Genomic DNA, 19,542 nt, shown 5'->3' on the forward strand with positions numbered 1-19,542 from the left:
CACATTTTTTTCACCTAAATGCCAGGTAAGGTGTTGTTTTGTTGCTTTACTTGAGAAAAAAAGCCATGTGTTGACTTTGAAACAAGAGTATATTTTAAATAATATGCATCTGTGGGGAAATTACTAGATTTTCGCGTCAGTACACGTTTATTTTAATGCGAACAATGTTCTATCACTTTAACGCAGCAACGCAGCGCAGCAAAAAATAGACTCGGTACGAAAACGATCGGCGCACTGCTGCAGACGCAACGCTCCTGGAACGGACTGACGGACCGCATCCGCGTGCAGTGTGAAAGCTGTAATCCGTTAACATGGGTACGGAAAAAAATACGCAACGCACACGAACTGCAGACGGAGTATGTGTGAAACGGGCGCAACAGATTAAACAACTGCCTCTGACATTTCCCTCTAAAAGACACAGATTGACAAAATAAGAACCGGACCTGCAAGAAAACAACTGTAATAGTCTTTCATATTCAGTTTTGAATGGAATATGGTGGTAAATTGAGTGATGTCTGACCTCATCATTGAGGACACAATAGACAAGGAAGATGAAGGTTCCCTGCTGGGAGTTCAAGATCAGGAAGAGGATCTCCAGAATCTTACTGTCATTACTGAAGAAACCCAGAATCCAGGAGCAACCAAGAACCACAAACTGAGCCAGTGTTTTAAATGTCATAATCCTGCAGAGAAAGAGAGAACAATGATGTAGAAAATGTGAAAATGTTAAAGTAAAACAAGTAAATTAATGATCAACTAGCTAAATGAATAAGATGCACTGGATATAAACAACACAAACTGGAGGCACAACAGTTTACTTAATTTCTGTTATTTGATAGCTGCCTACATAATTAAAGATCTCCCTCTTTGCGTTTTCTTCCTAAATGCTTTTAAAAATTAAATGGTTGAACTTCTGCTTTCGCGCAGGCGCAGTGAGGGGAAATAGGGCAATCCGTTCGTGGCTTTGCTTCAACTGTGCGATAACCTCACGAGGGGCGAGCAGAATTTCTGACACGCCATAAATTCATCCGACCATCCGATTCCAGATCGGGAGAGGTTTGTCGCCTCTCGTTTCCCCCTGTACACATCACGAACACCTCGCAACAAACGACGCACGATAAACCTGAAAATCGGCCCGACCCAAAAAACAGTCGCACGAGTCAGAATTGCACGAAAATTGCAAAGTGTATGCCCGGCTTAACAGAAACAAGATAATTAACAAGACACAGCTGAACTAAACTAGACTAATGAGGGTGAAACAGACAGGTGGCGGGAAACTGAGACAAAAGTACATGTGACCAAAGCAGTCAAACTAACAGCGCGAGGTCATTTAACAAATGTATGCAATTATTGTAATATTAAGCTAATCTGATTAATGCATCCAAAATATTTATATCTAAATATTACAACTTTGATTCATTATTAATATTACCCCTTGAGGTAATTTGTTAATGTGTCTTTATTGACTTTTTTATGTGAGTGTTGAAATCATAATGTTTGTTACTTGGTTTGTCTCATCTGTGAAACTTCAGGGTTCAGATTTTTGAGAGTTGAGTTCAGTTTGATGATGATGTTGATGAAGAGAATCGTGTTTAACTGAAAAGTAGAAAAATGACAATTAAATCACCATGTTTTCTCTTTATTATATATTTAAAATCATGATATACAAGAAATGTGCTTACTGCTAGTATGACACAAACAGGACCCAGAAAACTCCAGATAAAACCTTTATCCATTTTAATCCAGCAGCTGTTTAGAGGAAAACACAAACTGAATGAATCTGTCAAAAATACTATTTCTGGGGCCTATTGCACAAAACAAGGATAAGGGATTAAGCCGGGATATCTTTTGTGATCTTGTCATCTGATTGCAAAATTTAGTTCACAGCTGTCATGTAAACGTACCCTGAAGACACACTCACACCAAGAACGATAATGATGATAACTGTGTATTAGCAGATAAATTGAGCCAAGATCACCAAGATATCCCAGCTTAATCCCTCATCCTCGTTTTGTGCAATAGACCCCTGTGGCCTGTTGCACAAAGCTGGTTCCAGTTGTTACCCAGGTAAGTTTGAGATTAGTTTGAGAAAACTCTATTTTTTCAGGCTCAAGAAGGTGGATTGGTTTTTATCTGTGTTCATCATCATGGTAACTGACACTACACGGCTAACCTGCTCTGGAGACGGTTTTATTCTGGGTTAGAGATCGCAAACCCAAACTGGACCAATCAGCTGCAAGTAAAGATGCAATAAAGCCACACCCCCTCTTTCTCTCGTTCCAAATTAAAGCAGTTTATAAGAACTTTAGAAATTAAATTGTGCATCTTTTGTTGCTAATTATTTATTATATGATATGAATTATAATCACTTTGAATTCATATACTATGTTCATATAAATATTATATGAATTGACAAGTAGCCAAATAGTAATATAAATATAATACATGCTTTCATAATTCTTTTAAACAATGTGTATTCATTTGAGCTCTTTGTGAACCTATAATTATTAGGTATGTTTCTTTGATTCGCATCATTCATTGTATTCTGCCCTCGTAAAAGAGTTCCCCTTCTTCAACTAGACAGACAGGGTTTTGATCGGTAGCTACGTATTTCCACTGCTCAGGGCATGTAGATTTCCATATCCTTTGCACTCGCTTATGTACATAAACATAAAACTTCTTGGATCCATTAGAAATGTAGCCTAAGACAACTTTACTGTCAGAATAGAATGTCACAGCCTCCAGCTTGGTGTCAATCTCGTCTTCAATGGTTTCAGCTATTTCCACAGCTAAAACAGCTGCACACAGCTCGAGTCTGGGAACAGAGATCTCAGGTCGCGGAGCTAGTTTAGCCTTGCCAAACATGAAACCAACTTCTACGTTACCTTTTTCATTGGTAAGCCTGATGTAAGCAACAGCTGCAATTGCATTTGTGGAAGCATCACAGAAGACACACATCTCTTTGCTTTTTACTTGATAGAGAGAGAAAGTAGCATATGTGCAAGGAATTTTGACATGCTCAAGCTCTTTTAATGAGTCTCTCCAAACCTTCCATTCCTTATATTTCTCATCTGGCAGAGGTGCATCCCAGTCATAAGATTCTGTGGTAAGCGCTTTTAGCAGGAGTCTTCCTTGAATGACAACAGGTACAGCAAACCCAAGTGGGTCAAACAAACTGTTGATTGTTGACAGAACCCCATGTCTGGTGTAAGGGCTCACCTGGCCTGCAACCTGGAAAATGAACATATCCTCAGACACATCCCAGCTCACCCCCAAAATTCTCTAAACTGGAGGGAGACCAGTGCTCAGATCCAGATTCTTTAAATCCTTTGCAAGGTCTTCTGGAGGAAATGCTTTCATGACTTCCACTTTGTTGGAGGCAATCTTGTGAAGATGTAGATTAGACAGAGCAAGCATTTCCTGAGTGGCTTTGAGCAGCTTGATGGCTTCTCCTTCTGTGGGGAGGGAGGTAAGGCCATCATCCACATAAAAGTTCCTTTCCACAAAATGCCTTGCCTCTGATCCACAGTCTTTTTCACCTGCAAGGGAGACGGGCTATTACCAAAAACATGTATCCGCATCTGGTACTCAAGTACCTTGCTGTCTAAGTTGTTGTTGTCATACCAAAGAAAGCGTAGAAACTTCCGATGCTCCTTTGTGACAACGAAGGAATGGAACATTTGCTGGATATCGGCCATCACTACCACATGTTCCTTCCTGAACCGCAGTAGAATCCCCAAGAGGCTATTGTTTACATTAGGGCCAGTAAGGAGGACATCGTTTAATGACACACCGTCATGTCGAGCACTAGAGTCGAATACCACTCTTATCTGGCCAGGCTTCTTTGGATGGTATACCCCGAACATTGGCAGATACCAAAACACTTCATCTTTCTGTAATTGTGGTGCCAACTCTGCATGCCCATTCTCAAATATCTTATGCATGAAACCAGCAAAGTGCTCCTTAACCTCAGGGTGTCTTTCTTAGCTTGTGAGTCAGTAAGGAGAGCCGGTTACTGGCCTGAACCTTGTTATTAGGGAGGCGCTGCCGTGGGCTACGGAACAGAAGTGGAGCAACCCAGCTATTTGACTCATCCTGATGGAACTCTCTTTCCATAATCTTCAGGAAGGCAAGGTCATCCATTGAGGGAGCTGGCTTGTCGTCATCCTTTGTGTAGCAGAAAACAGATTTACCTATGAGACATTCATTGTGTATGGGCGAGCTACTCTGTTTAAGATTCATGGTGGAAGATCTATGAGGCTCATCATGATGGTTGAAACAGTCCTTCACATGCATAATGTTTGGACATGGACTCATGTAGCTGGAGTGCCCATTTCCTAAATATGAGTTTTGAAAACATCAACTGATGAAGGGCTGTGAGCTCCGTTAAGGCATACGTCTCCAACTACCACCCACCCAAGAGCCAACCTCTGAGCAAAGGGAGCATTCTGTGGTCCGTTGCACTGCTCTAACACCTTGTGCACCTGAATAAGGTCTCTTCCGAGAAGCAGTATAATTTTTGCCTTGGGATCTAGGCATGGAATCTTGGAGGTGACGGATCTTAAGTGGTTGTGGTATTGTGCTGCCTCTGGAGTCTGAATCTCTGCTCTGTTGTTCGGGATGAGGTTGCATTTAATAAGTGATGGAAGAGCAAGGCATGTCTTTCTATCAAAGGACTCCACCATAAAACCTTCAGCTCTACGGCCTTCAGCCGCTGTGACACCTGCACATGTCCTAAGTGTGTAGGGTGCTGCATTGTCTGCAACATCAAACATCTCGAAGAAGGCTGATCTCGCCAAAGATCGATTACTCTGATAATCCATGATTGCATAAAACCTTTGTTTGTTCTGAGGCTCATCTTTTAGATACACATTTACCAGGCAGATCTTTGAGCAGGACTTTCTGTTGCTGTGATCTCCATACTTCTGTGCAGGTGGATGTAGCAATCAGAGGAGGAAGCATCTCTTCTAGCTCCCCGCCATGGTTTTCAGAGGGGTTGGTATCCTCTTTTATTGACCAAGGGGCCGGACCATTGTGAAGCGCAGCTATATGCTTGTCACTGTTGCATTCAGAGCACTGAATTTCTGCCTTGCATTCCCTTGCCTGGTGTGTAGTCAAGGAGCTGCATCTAAAGCATATGGAATTCTCTCGGAGGTAAGCTTTCCGTTCCTGTAAGGTCTTCTCCCTGAAACCTCTACACTTTCTGAGGGGATGTGGCCTTTTATGGATTGGACATTGTCTATTAAGTTTGTCACTTCATTTGTTGAATTCATCCTTTCGTGTGGCATTGTCTATTTCTGTTTTATGAACTGTAACAGGAGCTCTGATTGTCTTTGATGAGAATCTCTCACTTTTCGATGGCATAGCAGTATGCATACTCGTATTAACGCTATGATCATTTCTCATGTTGGCCTCACTATGAATGATATCGCAGAAGAATGAGAAAGGTGGAAAGCTGACGCCATGCTATTGTTTATAACGAGTTTCCTGCAACATCCATTTCTCTTGTAGACTGTATGGGAGTTTCTCCAGAATGGAGCTGAGGCCACGTGCAGTATCTAGAAAGGTCATGCCAGGTAGATAACCTTCAGCTTTTGCTGCCTGTAGCTCCAGAAGTAGGTCTCCTAACTCTTCGAGACTTAGAGGGTCCTTGTTAGACAGCTTTGGGAAATGCTCAAGTTTGTTAAAGAGCGGTGCCTCCATGGCTTCGGCAGACCCATAACATTCCTCTATCCGTTTCCAGATGATGCTGAGGCCAATGTCTGGATAATTGATGTGAACCGACCTAATGCGTCTTGCATGTTCAGTAGAATCTGGGCCAAGCCACTTTATTAGCAGATCAAGTTCCTCACTAGGTTTAAGATCGAGTCCTTCTATAGCATTGCAAAAGCTAGACATTCATGCCCAATAGTTCTCAGGCTTATCATTGAACCTTGATCTGTCAGAAGATCGCGGAGAGCCAGGAACTTTGCAAGTTCAAATACATCTGAGTCAGCATTATGGGACACATGGTGATGTGAGGGTGAGTGGCTTGTCAATTTAATGTTGTGTCTTGGAGATGATGCATCATGCAATGCTGAATTAAACTGTGACGTGTTCCCACCTGCTTGTTTGACTGAATCAGCTTGAGTATGAATAGTGTGGCAGCTGAGAGGTGTCGCAGTATGAGTGAGAACATGAGTTACAGTCTGTCTCTTTGGCAAGTCCTGAAAAGGACAATTCTGCATGAATGATTTGTGCTGTGGCTGTTCAACACAGTATAGAGGAGGTGGTTTGTGTTCAGTACTGGGTACAGAGGACTCTGCATGCACTGGTATCTGCATTTCTTCATTATATCTATGCTGATCTTCCAGATATTTCTTAGTCCTTTGCAATGAATCATGTAAAGAAAGAAGCATTCAGTATAGCCTCTAAACGAGTCTCCTCCACTTTCAGCTGAGCTTGTACTTGAGCTTGCTTCACTCGCTCTTCTATCTCCTTTTGTGCATATGTGGCTCTAGTCAGTGCTGCTTCTGCCTTTGCACAAGCCTCCAATGCAGCCACGCTTGCTGCATACTTGCTTGAATGTCTTGATGATCTTGAAGACACTGATATGGTTTTCAGACTACGTTTCTCTTTCGATGACATTCTGAGGTTAATGCAAAACTTGAGATTCCATTCATTGATGCAGCAATCACTGTTAATTGTCTTTTTACTATTCTGCCCACGTAAAAGAGTTCCCCTTCTTCAACTAGACAGACAGATAACTCCCTTCACAAGAAAGTTGAACTGAAGCATGGATTTATTAGCACCACCACTTCAAATACAAGTGGAACAGAGTAAAACTGTAATACAGAAAAAGGAAAGAATAAGTTTCCAAATCTGACATGCAATAAATGCAACATTCACTTAAGGAATAACTGAATATAGCATACACAATAATAATCTAGATGCATGTATAATCATACTAAAACAATATCTCTAAACATTACATCTATGCCAAATCTAATGACACCAAATCCAAACATAAGATGAAAACAGGCTTGTTGTAAACACAGTAATACTTACAGACAAAGTTTCTATAAATGATTGCAAAGATGATGAACAGATTGACGATAACTGCTTTAACCGTGTGAGTATCAGCATCAACAGAGTGAAAACAAAATGCCTGCTATTAAGGTCAGAGGTTACTCTCTATGATAACATCAAAAACCTTCCTGGAGTAGCACCATCTAGTGGCTGGTAAGATAAACTACACTGAGAACAGTACACATTGATATAGTCAGATCATCTTTCAGCTGCCTTCTCTCAATCTTCAGAAGAGAAGTAAATCAAATGGATGCTGTGATTGGCTACTTTCAGGTGCACACACTTCAGAGTTAATCGCTAACTCTGGATTAAACCTGAGATGACAGATAAAGTTTATACCGAGCTTTGAGAAACAGTTGAACTTGATCTAAACCAGGTTGGATTTATCTGCATTTGTCAACTTTAAACCTACTCTGAAACTCAGAGTTTGTTCAGCCAGCTTTATGCAACAGGCCTCTGGTGTTGAATTTTGGTGTTTATCATCTTGTATTTGTTTATACAGTGTGTGTAAAGCTGTACTTTGATCAGATGGCAGTCATGTCACAATAGCCCAGAGCTGCTTTATTTGCTTCTAATCAAATTAACTTTAAACACCAACTCACTGATCGCTGCCGTATCCTTCAGGAAGCAGCCCGATAGACACGCTCACCACAACCAGAGCAACTGTATATCCAATCACACACAGGAATCCACTGCTAAGCACCTCCCTCTTTTTGGAGCTGATCTGTGATAGGTTCCTCACACAGATGAAGAGCAGCACAGCTTCAATGGACATCCACACAAAGCCGGAGAGAAAGAGGAAGTGCAGCACACCTGATATCACGGCACACAACACCTGGAGAGCATGAGAGACGGTTATGATGATTCTCAGTGAGGCTGTGCTGAGCTGTAGGGCTCCTTCATCATTCTCACCTGCTGACGGCGTATGAGGCTCAGGAACTGTTGTGTGAGCAGGAACAGAAGGTGAGCCAACAGCAGACTCACACAGAGGTTGATTCGAGCCACATTATTCACTCCAGGACTCCACTGACAAAGGGCAAAGGTCAACAGGGCCAAACTGAAGAACACCAGCCCCACGATCACACACACCAAATTCAACAGGTCCATCAGTGATTCGCTCTGAGAAAACATGTCAGTGTACATGAGTGCCAAATCTGTGCTCTTCATCAATGGTCTCTATAAATGTTCTCGTACCTCTGGTGGGCGGCTGGTTTGCATGATGAGAGCGAATGTCGACAGATGAACACAGGAACACACAGTGAAGCTGCTGTTGGTCTCTAAAACAGAACAACCATCTACAATCCACTCGCTGATATTCCAGTACACACAGGACAGAGAACCGCTGGGGTCGAACTCCTGCAAAAAGAAGAAAAAACATGCAGAAAATATTACAACACTGAATATTAGATGTTTTCAGATGTTCCTCAGTTCTCAGGCTGGACAAAAACTCATTTCCGTCTCTCACTCTGATGTGTCTGAGGGTGAAGTTGACTGGTTTGGTGAGTTTAGTGTTGGTGGTTTTGGGAAGAGTAGCTGAGATCACAGTGGACATCATGGTTTTAATCGTGTCATTTGATGTGTTGAAGAAGTCAGCCTTCAGTAGATTCTCCATTGTGTTATAACTCATGAAAGCCACAGCAGCTGATCCTGTGTGACAGAAACAGAAATGTGAAACTATGTAAAAACAATGATGAAAGCAAAACCTTCAAGTAAATGTAGTTTAGTGGTGTGGGGTCTCTTTCTTTGACTTAGTTTCTTATTAAATCAAACATTTACTCATTTCACACACCTCCACTGTTGTTCTTGGCGATCCCAATGAGATCAATGTCCACAGAAGAATTTGTCGTGACAAGTCGAGGGATTTTATCTAAGGTGACCTGTGGTCCAACCATGAAGACTTCAACCTCTGATTAAAAACAAACAGGCAGTTATGTGCTATATTAGTAGGGCCCTATAAAATCCGTTTTATTTTTTCTCAAATTCCGTTTTTTTTCCGTTTTAATTTTTGCAAATTCCGTTTTTTTCCGTTTTAATTTTTGCAGATTCCTTTTTTGCCATTATAATGTTTGGCAATTCAGTTTTTTTTTTTTTTTTTTTTTTTTTTTTACCCTTTACTGTTATTTTGGTGAAAAAAGAGTGTGCTTTTAATGTTAATATAATAGAACATAAAAAAAAAATAGGCATGACCTTAAATTTATTGAGGTAACAAACATCACATTTACTTTTTAGGACAAATATGATGAGAATTTGTCATGTCAAGTCGAGGGATTTTATCTAAGGTGACCTGTGGTCCAACCATGAAGACTTTAACCTCTGATTAAAAACAAACAGGCAGTTATGTGCCATATTAGTTCATTTACAATATGCATTCAGTGTGAACACATCATTAGAAAGTCAAGGGTCAAGAGCCCAATTAAAGCAAACACTGATCACCATAATGGTGACTTCAAAATAAACTTTTCAACAAAAAAAAAAAAAAAAAAAAAGGTTGAGATGTTTTGGTAATATTTTATGTATTTTATTCACAAAAACAAACGTTTGCATCAAGTGAAAGCATTGGGCACATTGGCTACCTACATAATAAGCTGTTTTAAATTTAAAATGTTTAATGTCTTATCGCGCCGATGTGACCGAGGGTATCCATCCTCTAAGTGAGCACAGTTTCATCCCAGGACTATTCCGGTTTTAAACGGAATATTGGCGCCCGTAATGCACTCCACATGTAACTGTTTTCACTGTCATGCCGCGACTGCACGTGGCGTTTCTGTTGTGTGTCAGCCACGGGGCTGCGTGCCGTTTACTCTGCCTTTGCACACTAGAAGCGTGTCTGACGCGGCACTGCTGCTGCTATGGATGCGGAGGGAAGCGCTGTACTTAATGTTAAACATAAATAGCCTACTGATACAGAAAAGACAACGTCGGCAGTAGCCTATTGACCACATATCTATGATATTGACGGCAAAATAGGCTACAGAATATTTTATTCTGTATCGACAGTTGCAATATTCCAAAATCGATAATTGTCATTTTTTTTATTATTACAATTAGGCCTATCTGCATTTATGTTAACCTACAGACTTTCAAACATGAAAATGTAATTTAATAATATGTATTCGTGTCAAAATGATATATAAACATCTTTTCCTATTCTTATTTGCCTGGAGATGCTTCCAACACGCTCGCGTGTCGCGTGAAAAATAGGCGCTCTTCTATTTCTAGCATGCACGCATTTTCCGCGCGTCACAGGCAGTGTGCAAAACTGTTAACATGGGAGCCGAAACAAAAACGGACACGCCACGCAGCCGAGACGCTCACGGCACGCTTCAGTGTGTCTCTGGATTTGATTAGCCAACTTGTTGATATTTAATCGATGAGTTGCATACATAGAAAAATTGTATATTGTGTGTCTCTGTTGTTGGTTTATACTTAGCTATTTATTTGTGTGTGTGTGTGTGTGTGTGTGTGTGTGTGTGTGTGTGTGTGTGTGTGTGTGTGTGTGTGTGTGTGTGTGTGTGTGTGTGTGTGTGTGTACTTTACGTTTTCAAGATTTTATTGAATGCATTGCTCTTGTATAGTCTTTTACTTTGGAATTTTAAGAGCAATAAACATATATTGCAATGTTAAGGAATTAGTTTTTTCATTCAGATAATTAAATCAACATGTATAAATTGCTATTAGGCAATTAATGGGGAGATAATCGATAATCGAATCGAATCGTAACCGAATCGGACAGGAAAAAACAATCGTTAGATTAATCGATGCATCGAAAAAATAATGTTTACCCCAGCCCTATTTTTGACCCCCGGACTTTCCATCTCTGCTAGGAATCTACAGGCAGGAGCGTTTTATCGGGTTGGAGATGAACTCTGCAGGACTGAGGCTCTCTAGGACTGGAGTTAATTATTGTTTCCGTCTGTCACCTGTGATCCACCGCTGCTCTCTAGACTATATAAACTGATATCATATATAATCTCAGTGTCATCATCAATGATAACAGTTCCCTTTCGGGGAACTCGAGCTGCGTCGAAACGCTGTGAGAACGCCTCTGCGTTAATGCGTCGTGAAGCGCCTGTAGAACCATTCCATCGGAAAAAAGATCGATAGTCGCGTGATGACGTCATCGACCGGAAGCTATAAAGCGTCCGTGAAAACAAACAGGAACTAGCTTCTGAGCCTTCAGCAAGCGATCTGTGTGAACCTGTCTGTCTATTTGGTGTTTTTGTCTTTCTATTATCAGAGTTTTTCCACCCTTTTTGTTAAATATTCCTCATATATTAACAAAGAAAAGAGAAAATAAAATAGATAGAGAATGGCGAGCGATAGCAGCAATTTCAGGAAGTGTGTTCATCCCTGCCCACGCTACATCACGGGTGGGGATACACACTCTCTCTGTGTTGCCTGCTTGGGAGCGCAGCATGCCCAGGCAGCCCTCGAGGGGGCTGCTTGCGAGCATTGCGAGAGACTACCGTTAAGAACGCTGCGCTCCCGCCGGGCACTCTTTGAGGAGGGTGCAGTCGTGGGGATCACAATTGGATGTTGCAGAGGGGTTAGAGACGGGCGCTGCCTTATCTCTGCCCTCACCTGCACCATCCAGCAGCTCTTCTCGGGGCATGGAAGCACGCATGGCGGTTTCTTCCCCCCCGAGAGAGTCGCCGGTGCTTCTTCTGTCCAGCTCTGAGGAGGTGGACGTTGAAAGCATCGAGACTGAAGACTCGCCACTTCAGTCCCCTGCATGCGAGGAGCTCGTTGAGGTTCTGACGCGAACGGTGGCCAGGCTTAACATCGACTGGCCAACCGAGAGATATGAGACAGGAAGAAAATGTGCAAGTAAATTAGACGAGAGATTCCTGCCTTCTCGCGCTTCAGAGCCTCAGCGGCGGGGCTTGCCGTTCTTTCACGACTTGCACACTGAGGTGGCAAGATCGTGGAAGAGACCGGCATCATACCGTGTTTTCAGCCCACAGACTTCGGTCTATAGTAACATCGCTGGGCTGAAACAGTATGGGTATGGGGCGATGCCAAAGGTTGAAGAGACGCTCGCGAGCCATCTCTCGCCTTCCTCGGCATCGTCCCTTAAAGCCCCGTCTTTGCCCACCAGACCTCTAAAAACAACGTCGGCGTTGGTGGGCAAAGCGTACTCGGCAGCGGGTCAGGCGGCTGCATGCCTGCACACTATGGCAATCGTGCAGGCGTACCAGGCTGACCTGCTGAGGGATCTGGACAGTAGCGATGCAGTGGGGGGAGATATTATCACTGAACTACGTTCGTCAGCTGATTTAGCTCTCCGGGCCACCAAGGAGACGGCCAGATGTGTGGGACGCTCTATGGCAGCCCTGGTGGCCACGGAGAGGCACTTATGGTTGAACCCCACTGACATCAAAGAGAGAGAGAAAGCCTTTCTGCTGAATGCGCCGCTTTCTCCTGGAGGCCTCTTCGGTGACGCAGTCCATACTGTCACCGAGAGGTTCCAGGAGTCCAAAAAGCAAGCTGCGGCGCTCAAGCAGTTTCTCCCTCTCAGGGTCCAGGTCCCTGGGGCTGCTGCTGACATCAAGCAGCCCAAGCCGAGTACGAGCGCCTCGCACAGGGCAAAACAAAAACAGAGCGTCGCCACCCGAACTCCCCCTCAGCGCGGGGACGAGGGGCGGCGCTCTCAGACGAGGCCTTCGAGGGGCAGGGCTGATCTGAGGACAGTCCTGATCGCCAAGAAGGCCTCGTCGAAGCGTTCCTGACGGCAGAAGCGTCAGGACGCTGAGGGTGGTTCCCCCCGTAGGGAAACGGTGTTTACCCCTGCCAACGGTACCCGTTTCCCTGCGGCACCCTCTGGGGGCCGCGCTGCCAACCCCGCCGCAATGCCGGGGCGCAGTCGTCTCCCTCGGGGGGCCCCCGAGCAGTCAAGTCAGTCGTTCCCTGCCGGTCCGCCACTTCAGGGCACTGTGCTTGTTGCTCAAAGTACACCAGAGGCCAGCCTCGAGAGGCTGGTTCCCTTAGTAGATTTTCTAGACGAGTGGAAACGTCTATCAAATATATCTCATTGGGTCCTGCAGATAATCGAAAGGGGGTACGCCATTCAATTCAAAAGTCGGCCACCTCCTTTCAGCGGTGTCCTACCTACAGAGGTGGGCCCGGAGCAGGCTCTGGTAATGGCACAGGAAGTACAGACACTCCTGCAAAAAGGGGCTATAGAGAGGGTTCCCCCTCCCAGCAGGGAGTCTGGGTTTTACAGCCGTTACTTCATCGTGCCGAAGAAGGATGGGGGCTTACGCCCGATATTAGATCTGCATCTACTAAATCGCTCTGTGGCCAAGCTCAAGTTCAAGATGCTCACACTCAGACAGATTGTGTCGCAGATCAAACTAGAGGATTGGTTTGTCACCATAGACCTCAAAGATGCGTATTTTCATGTCTCCATCCTTCCACATCACAGGAAGTTCCTCAGGTTTGCCTTCGGGGGAGAGGCATACCAATATAGAGTACTTCCTTTCGGTCTAGCACTGTCACCCCGCACATTCACCAAGTGTGTGGATGCAGCTCTGGCGCCGTTGCGTCTGCAGGGCATCCGCATACTGAATTATATCGACGACTGGCTGATTCTAGCGAATACAGAGCAGATGGCGGTTCAGCATCGAGATGCTGTTCTCGCGCATATGTCGAAGTTGGGGTTGAGGCTGAACGCCAAGAAGAGTGTGCTTTCTCCGGCTCAGAGAACCACTTTTCCAGGTGTGAACTGGGACTCGGTAATAATGCGGGCGCAATTATCGCCAACACGCATAGCATCGATCCTGGCAGCAGTCAAAGAACAGAAGCTAGGCCGGGCCGTCACTGTGAAACAGTTCCAGAAACTGTTAGGTCTCATGGCAGCAGCGTCCAACGTTATACCTCTTGGCCTACTGTACATGAGGCCACTGCAGTGGTGGCTCAAAACAAAGGGATTCTCCCTGAGGGGAAATCCGCTCCGCACGATCACAGTCACGCGGCGATGCCTAAGTGCTCTGGTCATGTGGAAAAACCCGGGGTTTTTATCTCAGGGTCCCGTGTTAGGGGCTCATGTTCGTCGCGTAACGCTAACGACAGATGCCTCTCTCACGGGCTGGGGGGCGACCATGAGTGGTCGCTCATCCCAGGGTCTATGGCAGGAACATCAGCGGCACTGGCACATAAATCGGCTAGAGATGCTCGCAGTGTTTCTTGCATTGAAACAGTTCCTGCCCGACCTCAGGGGCCACCATGTGCTAGTCAGGTCAGACAACACATCGGTGGTCACCTATATAAATCATCAGGGGGGTCTGAGGTCCCGTCCGTTGGACAAATTGGCACATCGGATCCTCCTGTGGGCCCAAGGGAAACTGCTGTCAATCAGAGCAGTATATATCCCGGGGGTCCTGAATCAGGAAGCAGACAGCCTGTCGAGGCAGGGGCCGAGGCCCGGGGAATGGAGACTCCACCCAGAGGTGGTGGAGCTCCTGTGGAAGGTTTATGGGAGAGCAGAAATAGACCTATTTGCTTCGGCGGAAAATTCTCACTGCCCGCAGTGGTTTTCTCTGACCCATCCAGCCCCGCTGGGGTTGGATGCCATGGTACAGGAGTGGCCGAGGCTACCCCTGTACGCCTTCCCGCCGATTGTCTTGCTTCCAGGAGTTCTGGAGAGGGTACGCCGGGACGGGGCCCAGGTACTTCTAGTGGCTCCGTACTGGCCGACCAGAGTGTGGTTTTCGGACCTAATATCTCTCCTGGAAGGCTCTCCGATGGAGATTCCGACCAGGAGGGATCTACTCTCTCAGGCGGGCGGGAGATTCCTGCACCCACGCCCAGAGATGTGGAAACTATGGGCCTGGCCTCTGAGGGGGCTAGGCTCATAGAGGAAGGTCTCTCGGCCGAGGTCGTAGAGACCATCCTTCACTCCAGAGCTCCATCCACGAGGAAGCTGTACGCTCTGAAATGGAAACTTTTCTCAGCATGGTGCAGAGAACGCCAGTGGGACCCAGTTAACTGCCCGGTCGGTACAGTGCTGGAGTTCCTGCAGGCAAGGTTCTCGGCAGGGTTGACCCCCTCCACAATAAAGGTGTACGTGGCGGCCTTGGGTGCCTTCCACGTCCCTTTCGGTGGAGTGTCTTTGGGAAGACACCCTCTGATTACACGCTTCCTCCATGGCACTTTGAGGTTGAGGCTGGCTATGCACTCGAGGGTCCCAGCATGCGACTTGGCCATTGTCTTGAGGGGCTTGTCTGGGCCACCGTTCTAACCTTTAGAGGAGGTTTCGGACAAGTTCCTCACCCTAAAAACCATCTTTCTTTTGGCCATTTCATCTCTCAAAAGAATAGGCGATATTCAGTCCCTGTCTGTAGGGCCCTCATGTTTGGAGTTTGCGCCTGGGATGGTGAAAGCCTTTCTGCATCCCAGGCCGGGTTATGTCCCCAAGGTTCCTACGAGCCCACGGGGCACCATTACTCTCCAAGCCTTCTGTCCTCCTCCGTTTAAGACGTCAGACCAGGAAAGATTAAATCTGCTGTTTCCCTGTGAGGGCATTGGATACATATGTCCACAGAGCTGCCCTGTGGAGAAAATCTGACCAGTTATTTGTCTGTTTCGGACCCCCTAAGAAGGGGGCTCCAGTATCCAAGCAGAGGATGAGCAAGTGGGTGGTCGAGGCCATCTCACTTGCTTACGAGGCGGCCGGGCAGCCGTCTCCACTGGCTGTCCGGGCGCATTCCACCAGGGGTATGGCTGCTTCGAAAGCACTTTTGTCGGGGGCTTCCCTCCATGATATCTGTAACGCGGCCGGTTGGTCGTCTCCGTTAACTTTTGTCAGGTTCTACGAACTAGACCTGGCATCTACTGTTGGGGCGCAGGTTCTCTCGTAACCGTGTGCGCTTCGGCTTCAAACATACGAGACACTTGGTCCTATGGCGATGTGGGTATAAGCGTTCTCACAGCGTTTCGACGCAGCTCGAGTTCCCCGAAAGGGAACGTCTCAGGTTACGTATGTAACCCTAGTTCCCTGAGGGAACGAGACGCTGCGTCGCTTTGCCATACTCCCGGCGTGTCCATGATCACTTACTTCAGGCTTTATCAGAAGTTAGTTCCTGTTTGTTTTCACGGACGCTTTATAGCTTCCGGTCGATGACGTCATCACGCCGACGATAGATCTTTTTTCCGATGGAATGGTTCTACAGGCGCTTCACGACGCATTAACGCAGAGGCGTTCTCACAGCGTTTCGACGCAGCGTCTCGTTCCCTCAGGGAACTAGGGTTACATACGTAACCTGAGACGTTTCTCCACTCACCTAAAGCAGCAAGAGAAAAACTGACATTGGCACTCGTGTCTGTCGGCTTCACCAATGTAGAAATGAGTTTCTCGCTGCTTTTTAACACACGGTTTCCATCGGAGGCGAGTTTAGCTGGGCTGACTGATGATGATGATAATAATGAAGACTCTGAAGCGTTGAAGACCCCAGTCAAAATGTTGGTCACCGTCTAGTTTAATGATCAGACAGACAAAGTCACAGTAAATATCATCAGAGCCAATAAGACAGCACAGGTAATCATGTCGATCATCTATTATCTACATTATCTGACAGATATTTGATTATCATTTTTCTCTTGAAGACTTACATTCACAGGGAGCACTTGAGATGTGATGTTCTCGATTTGATCAAGAAGATTTTGGAAACAGTCCCGATTCTGGAATCACAATTGTGAAAGCAGTATTTGTTGATTTTCATCATGTTTTCAATATTAACAGAGAAGCAAACATGTATTGTTACTGAAGGCCACTGTGAAGGTTCAGTGATGCTATAAAGACACACAAACACACACACACACACACACACACACACACACACACACACACACACACACACAATAGAAAAGCAGAGTCATATTTCACACAACAGTTGCACATTTTATTGAACTACTCTCTAACTAGTCGTTTCAAATCCAAAGGTGCAAATTTAACTTGAGCAAAGAATGTATATTGCATAAAATCACTATTCCCATTCCACGTGTTCAAGAAATAGATATCGCCACTTCCTGAAAAAAAAAACTGCTCCAACAACAGACAGACTTTGAATTTTGTTTGGAATAAACACTGAAAAAAAGGTAAACTGTGTGGCAGCACATTAAATCTCTGAAGATCTCATCAGAGGATTAAACAACTCCACAAACAGCATTACCAGCTTCACACATTACTAACCAGACTGACTTTATTTCTGTCAGACGACTACAGAAGCTCTTATTGAGAATTAACAGAGGTTTAGATGGTGATGATTTAGTTTGAAGTCACCATTATGGTGATCAGTGTTAGCTTTAGTTTGGTAGTTTGATGACTTCTTAACATTAGTTTTTCTCTGGCTGCTGTAACTGTGTTTATTATGGTAATAAAAGCAAAAGAAAATGTGATCTGATGATATTGTGTTACTTGATGATAAAGATATGATCATCAGATAGTGGTCTATTTCACTGATCCAGAATCTAATATTTTTATACATGATAATTTTTTGATTTTGTATGGTGTACCCAGAATGCATTGCAGCATGTCACCGTTATTGAGATTCATACACTGATTCTTTACTGTCTGTGCATCTTTAAAACTTTTAGTGTATCATTCAAATTAATATCATTGAATTAATATTGCTATTATGATCAATAATGAGAAATTAATAACATGCGCTCTAAACAAATAATAAACTCTGAATATGATCAGTTAATAAAACTCTGTTTGATGACCATCATCAGATAGTTGATATAATCTGAAAACAAGTTCTCTTGCAGTTTTTGCGATAACAAACACAGTTACAGCAGCGAGAGAAAAACTAATGTTAAGAAGTCAAGAGTCAAACTGCCCAACTGAAGCAAACACTGATGGACTGCATTTATATAGCGCTTTTAACAGACCCTATGGCCATCCAAAGCTCTTTACATTTTGCCATTCACCCATTCATACACTGACGGCGATGTCAGCCATGTAAGGTGCCATCCAGCTCATCGGGAGCAGCTGGGGTTAGGTGTCTTGCTCATGGACACCTCGACACTTGGTCAGGTGGAACCGGGGATTGAACCACAATGTAGACAACCTACATGAACCACTGAGCCACTGCCGCCCTCAGATCACCATAATGGTGACTTCAAACCAAACTTATCAATCATCAACATCTAAACCTCTGATAATTATCAATAAGAGCTTCTGTTGACATCTGACAGAAATAAAGTAAATGTGTTTTAATAAGTGAAGCATGGGGGGTTATATTCTAACCAAAACTCAACGTCTGCCAAACATTGGATTAAGACGTCATACCAACTTTAATTTTCAACCAAAATCCAAAGTCTGACGGATGTTGGAGTCTACATCCTGTGTCTGCTGGGCTGAGGCTCTTTTTCATCCATAATAAATGACTTGCTCCTCAAAGCGCAGAAGAAACACAATAATAAACGCTGTCATGTTATCTTTAGTTTATGATTATGAGTCTGGTAATGACAGGCGTTTCAGAATGACTAAAACTATATTTTACATGTGATGAGATTGATTAGTCCAGTTATCCAATCATATAATCTTATGCAATAACCCAACATTAGCATAAATACATGAATGGAAACATATTGAGCTGTGAGTCCAACTCTAAAGCTTCAGTTTTAGAAACTCAACTTACGGTGCATTCTTTCTGCGGCGTTATATTTATATCTGCAATGACAGAAATCAGCATCAGGACAATAATACAATACAGCTGCGAAAAACAAACAAACAAACAAACAAACAAACACTTCGCCTGATCAAACCTTCTACATTAAATCTGCTTTAGTGTATCTACTGTTTGGGCAGCAAATAATTCTCACTGAATTAAAAAGCCAGTTCCAGGACTTTATGCTTGAACTAGCTTGATGATAAATGTTATCTAGCCTAAACGATATGCACAGTAAAACTGCTTTAATTCCAACATTACATTCACATTTATTTTGCATTTAAATTTTTATTTTTATGCATACAATACTGTTTTATGTCCACCTATCCACAACTTTCCCGAACTCTGACCTTTCCCATGATCGCTATGGCAACGTAGAACAAGCGGTGAAGAACTTCCGGTTTCTGTTAGTCTGTACTGTTATCAGCTAAACGTTTGGTTGTATTATCAGGACTCAGGAGTAGACTTTTACAACAACGCTTCAGGCAAAATGATCACATGTCCCAGATGGTCGCATGGATCTGACTATCTTACAAGAACTTACTAATATCTGTAGCACTAAGCGGTTCACCTGAGTTATGCGGCGCAGGCATTTTGCCACTGTGTGTAGGTTTGGCTGTTCCTATGATCCACGCGAGAGTTACCTTCAGTCCATGCGCCTGTAAATCGGTTTTATTTGATTATAAATAAAGGTTTATTTGTTTCTAGTTCTTTATTTTGTTCACTCGCATCCGCATTCACCATCAAATATGATCCCGCGCCGCACTCGGTTGTGCTTTGGTCCCGCGGGAGTGCAGGTCTC

General features: G+C 44.2%; 1 protein-coding gene across 1 annotated transcript; it reads right to left on the reverse strand.

The window, feature by feature from the left end:
- Nucleotides 1-381: 381 nt before the first annotated feature.
- Nucleotides 382-18,964, reverse strand: LOC137073751 (adhesion G protein-coupled receptor E3-like). Its single transcript, XM_067442460.1, has 12 exons — nt 18,711-18,964; nt 16,678-16,746; nt 16,350-16,539; nt 8,858-8,974; nt 8,534-8,715; nt 8,263-8,424; nt 7,981-8,187; nt 7,671-7,903; nt 1,683-1,749; nt 1,505-1,596; nt 521-683; nt 382-408 (listed from the first exon to the last, which is right to left on the reverse strand). Exons 1-12 carry the CDS (start codon nt 18,762-18,764, stop codon nt 382-384), a joined length of 1,563 nt encoding a protein of 520 aa, XP_067298561.1. The 5' UTR covers nt 18,765-18,964.
- Nucleotides 18,965-19,542: the final 578 nt, after the last annotated feature.

The sequence above is a fragment of the Pseudorasbora parva genome, chromosome 4 (assembly GCF_024679245.1).
Source record: "Pseudorasbora parva isolate DD20220531a chromosome 4, ASM2467924v1, whole genome shotgun sequence".
Taxonomy (NCBI): domain Eukaryota; kingdom Metazoa; phylum Chordata; class Actinopteri; order Cypriniformes; family Gobionidae; genus Pseudorasbora; species Pseudorasbora parva.

What these genes read in the sequence shown, in the direction of transcription:
- LOC137073751 (XM_067442460.1), bottom strand. Translation starts at nt 18,764, where the DNA reads ATGCTGATTTCTGTCATTGCAGATATAAATATAACGCCGCAGAAAGAA. An exon ending in CGCCAAGAACAACAGTGGAG is followed by an intron (nt 8,716 to 8,857) that starts GTGTGTGAAATG and finishes TCTGTCACACAG; the next exon opens with GATCAGCTGCTGTGGCTTTC. An exon ending in TCACCCTCAGACACATCAGA is followed by an intron (nt 8,425 to 8,533) that starts GTGAGAGACGGA and finishes TTCTTTTTGCAG; the next exon opens with GAGTTCGACCCCAGCGGTTC.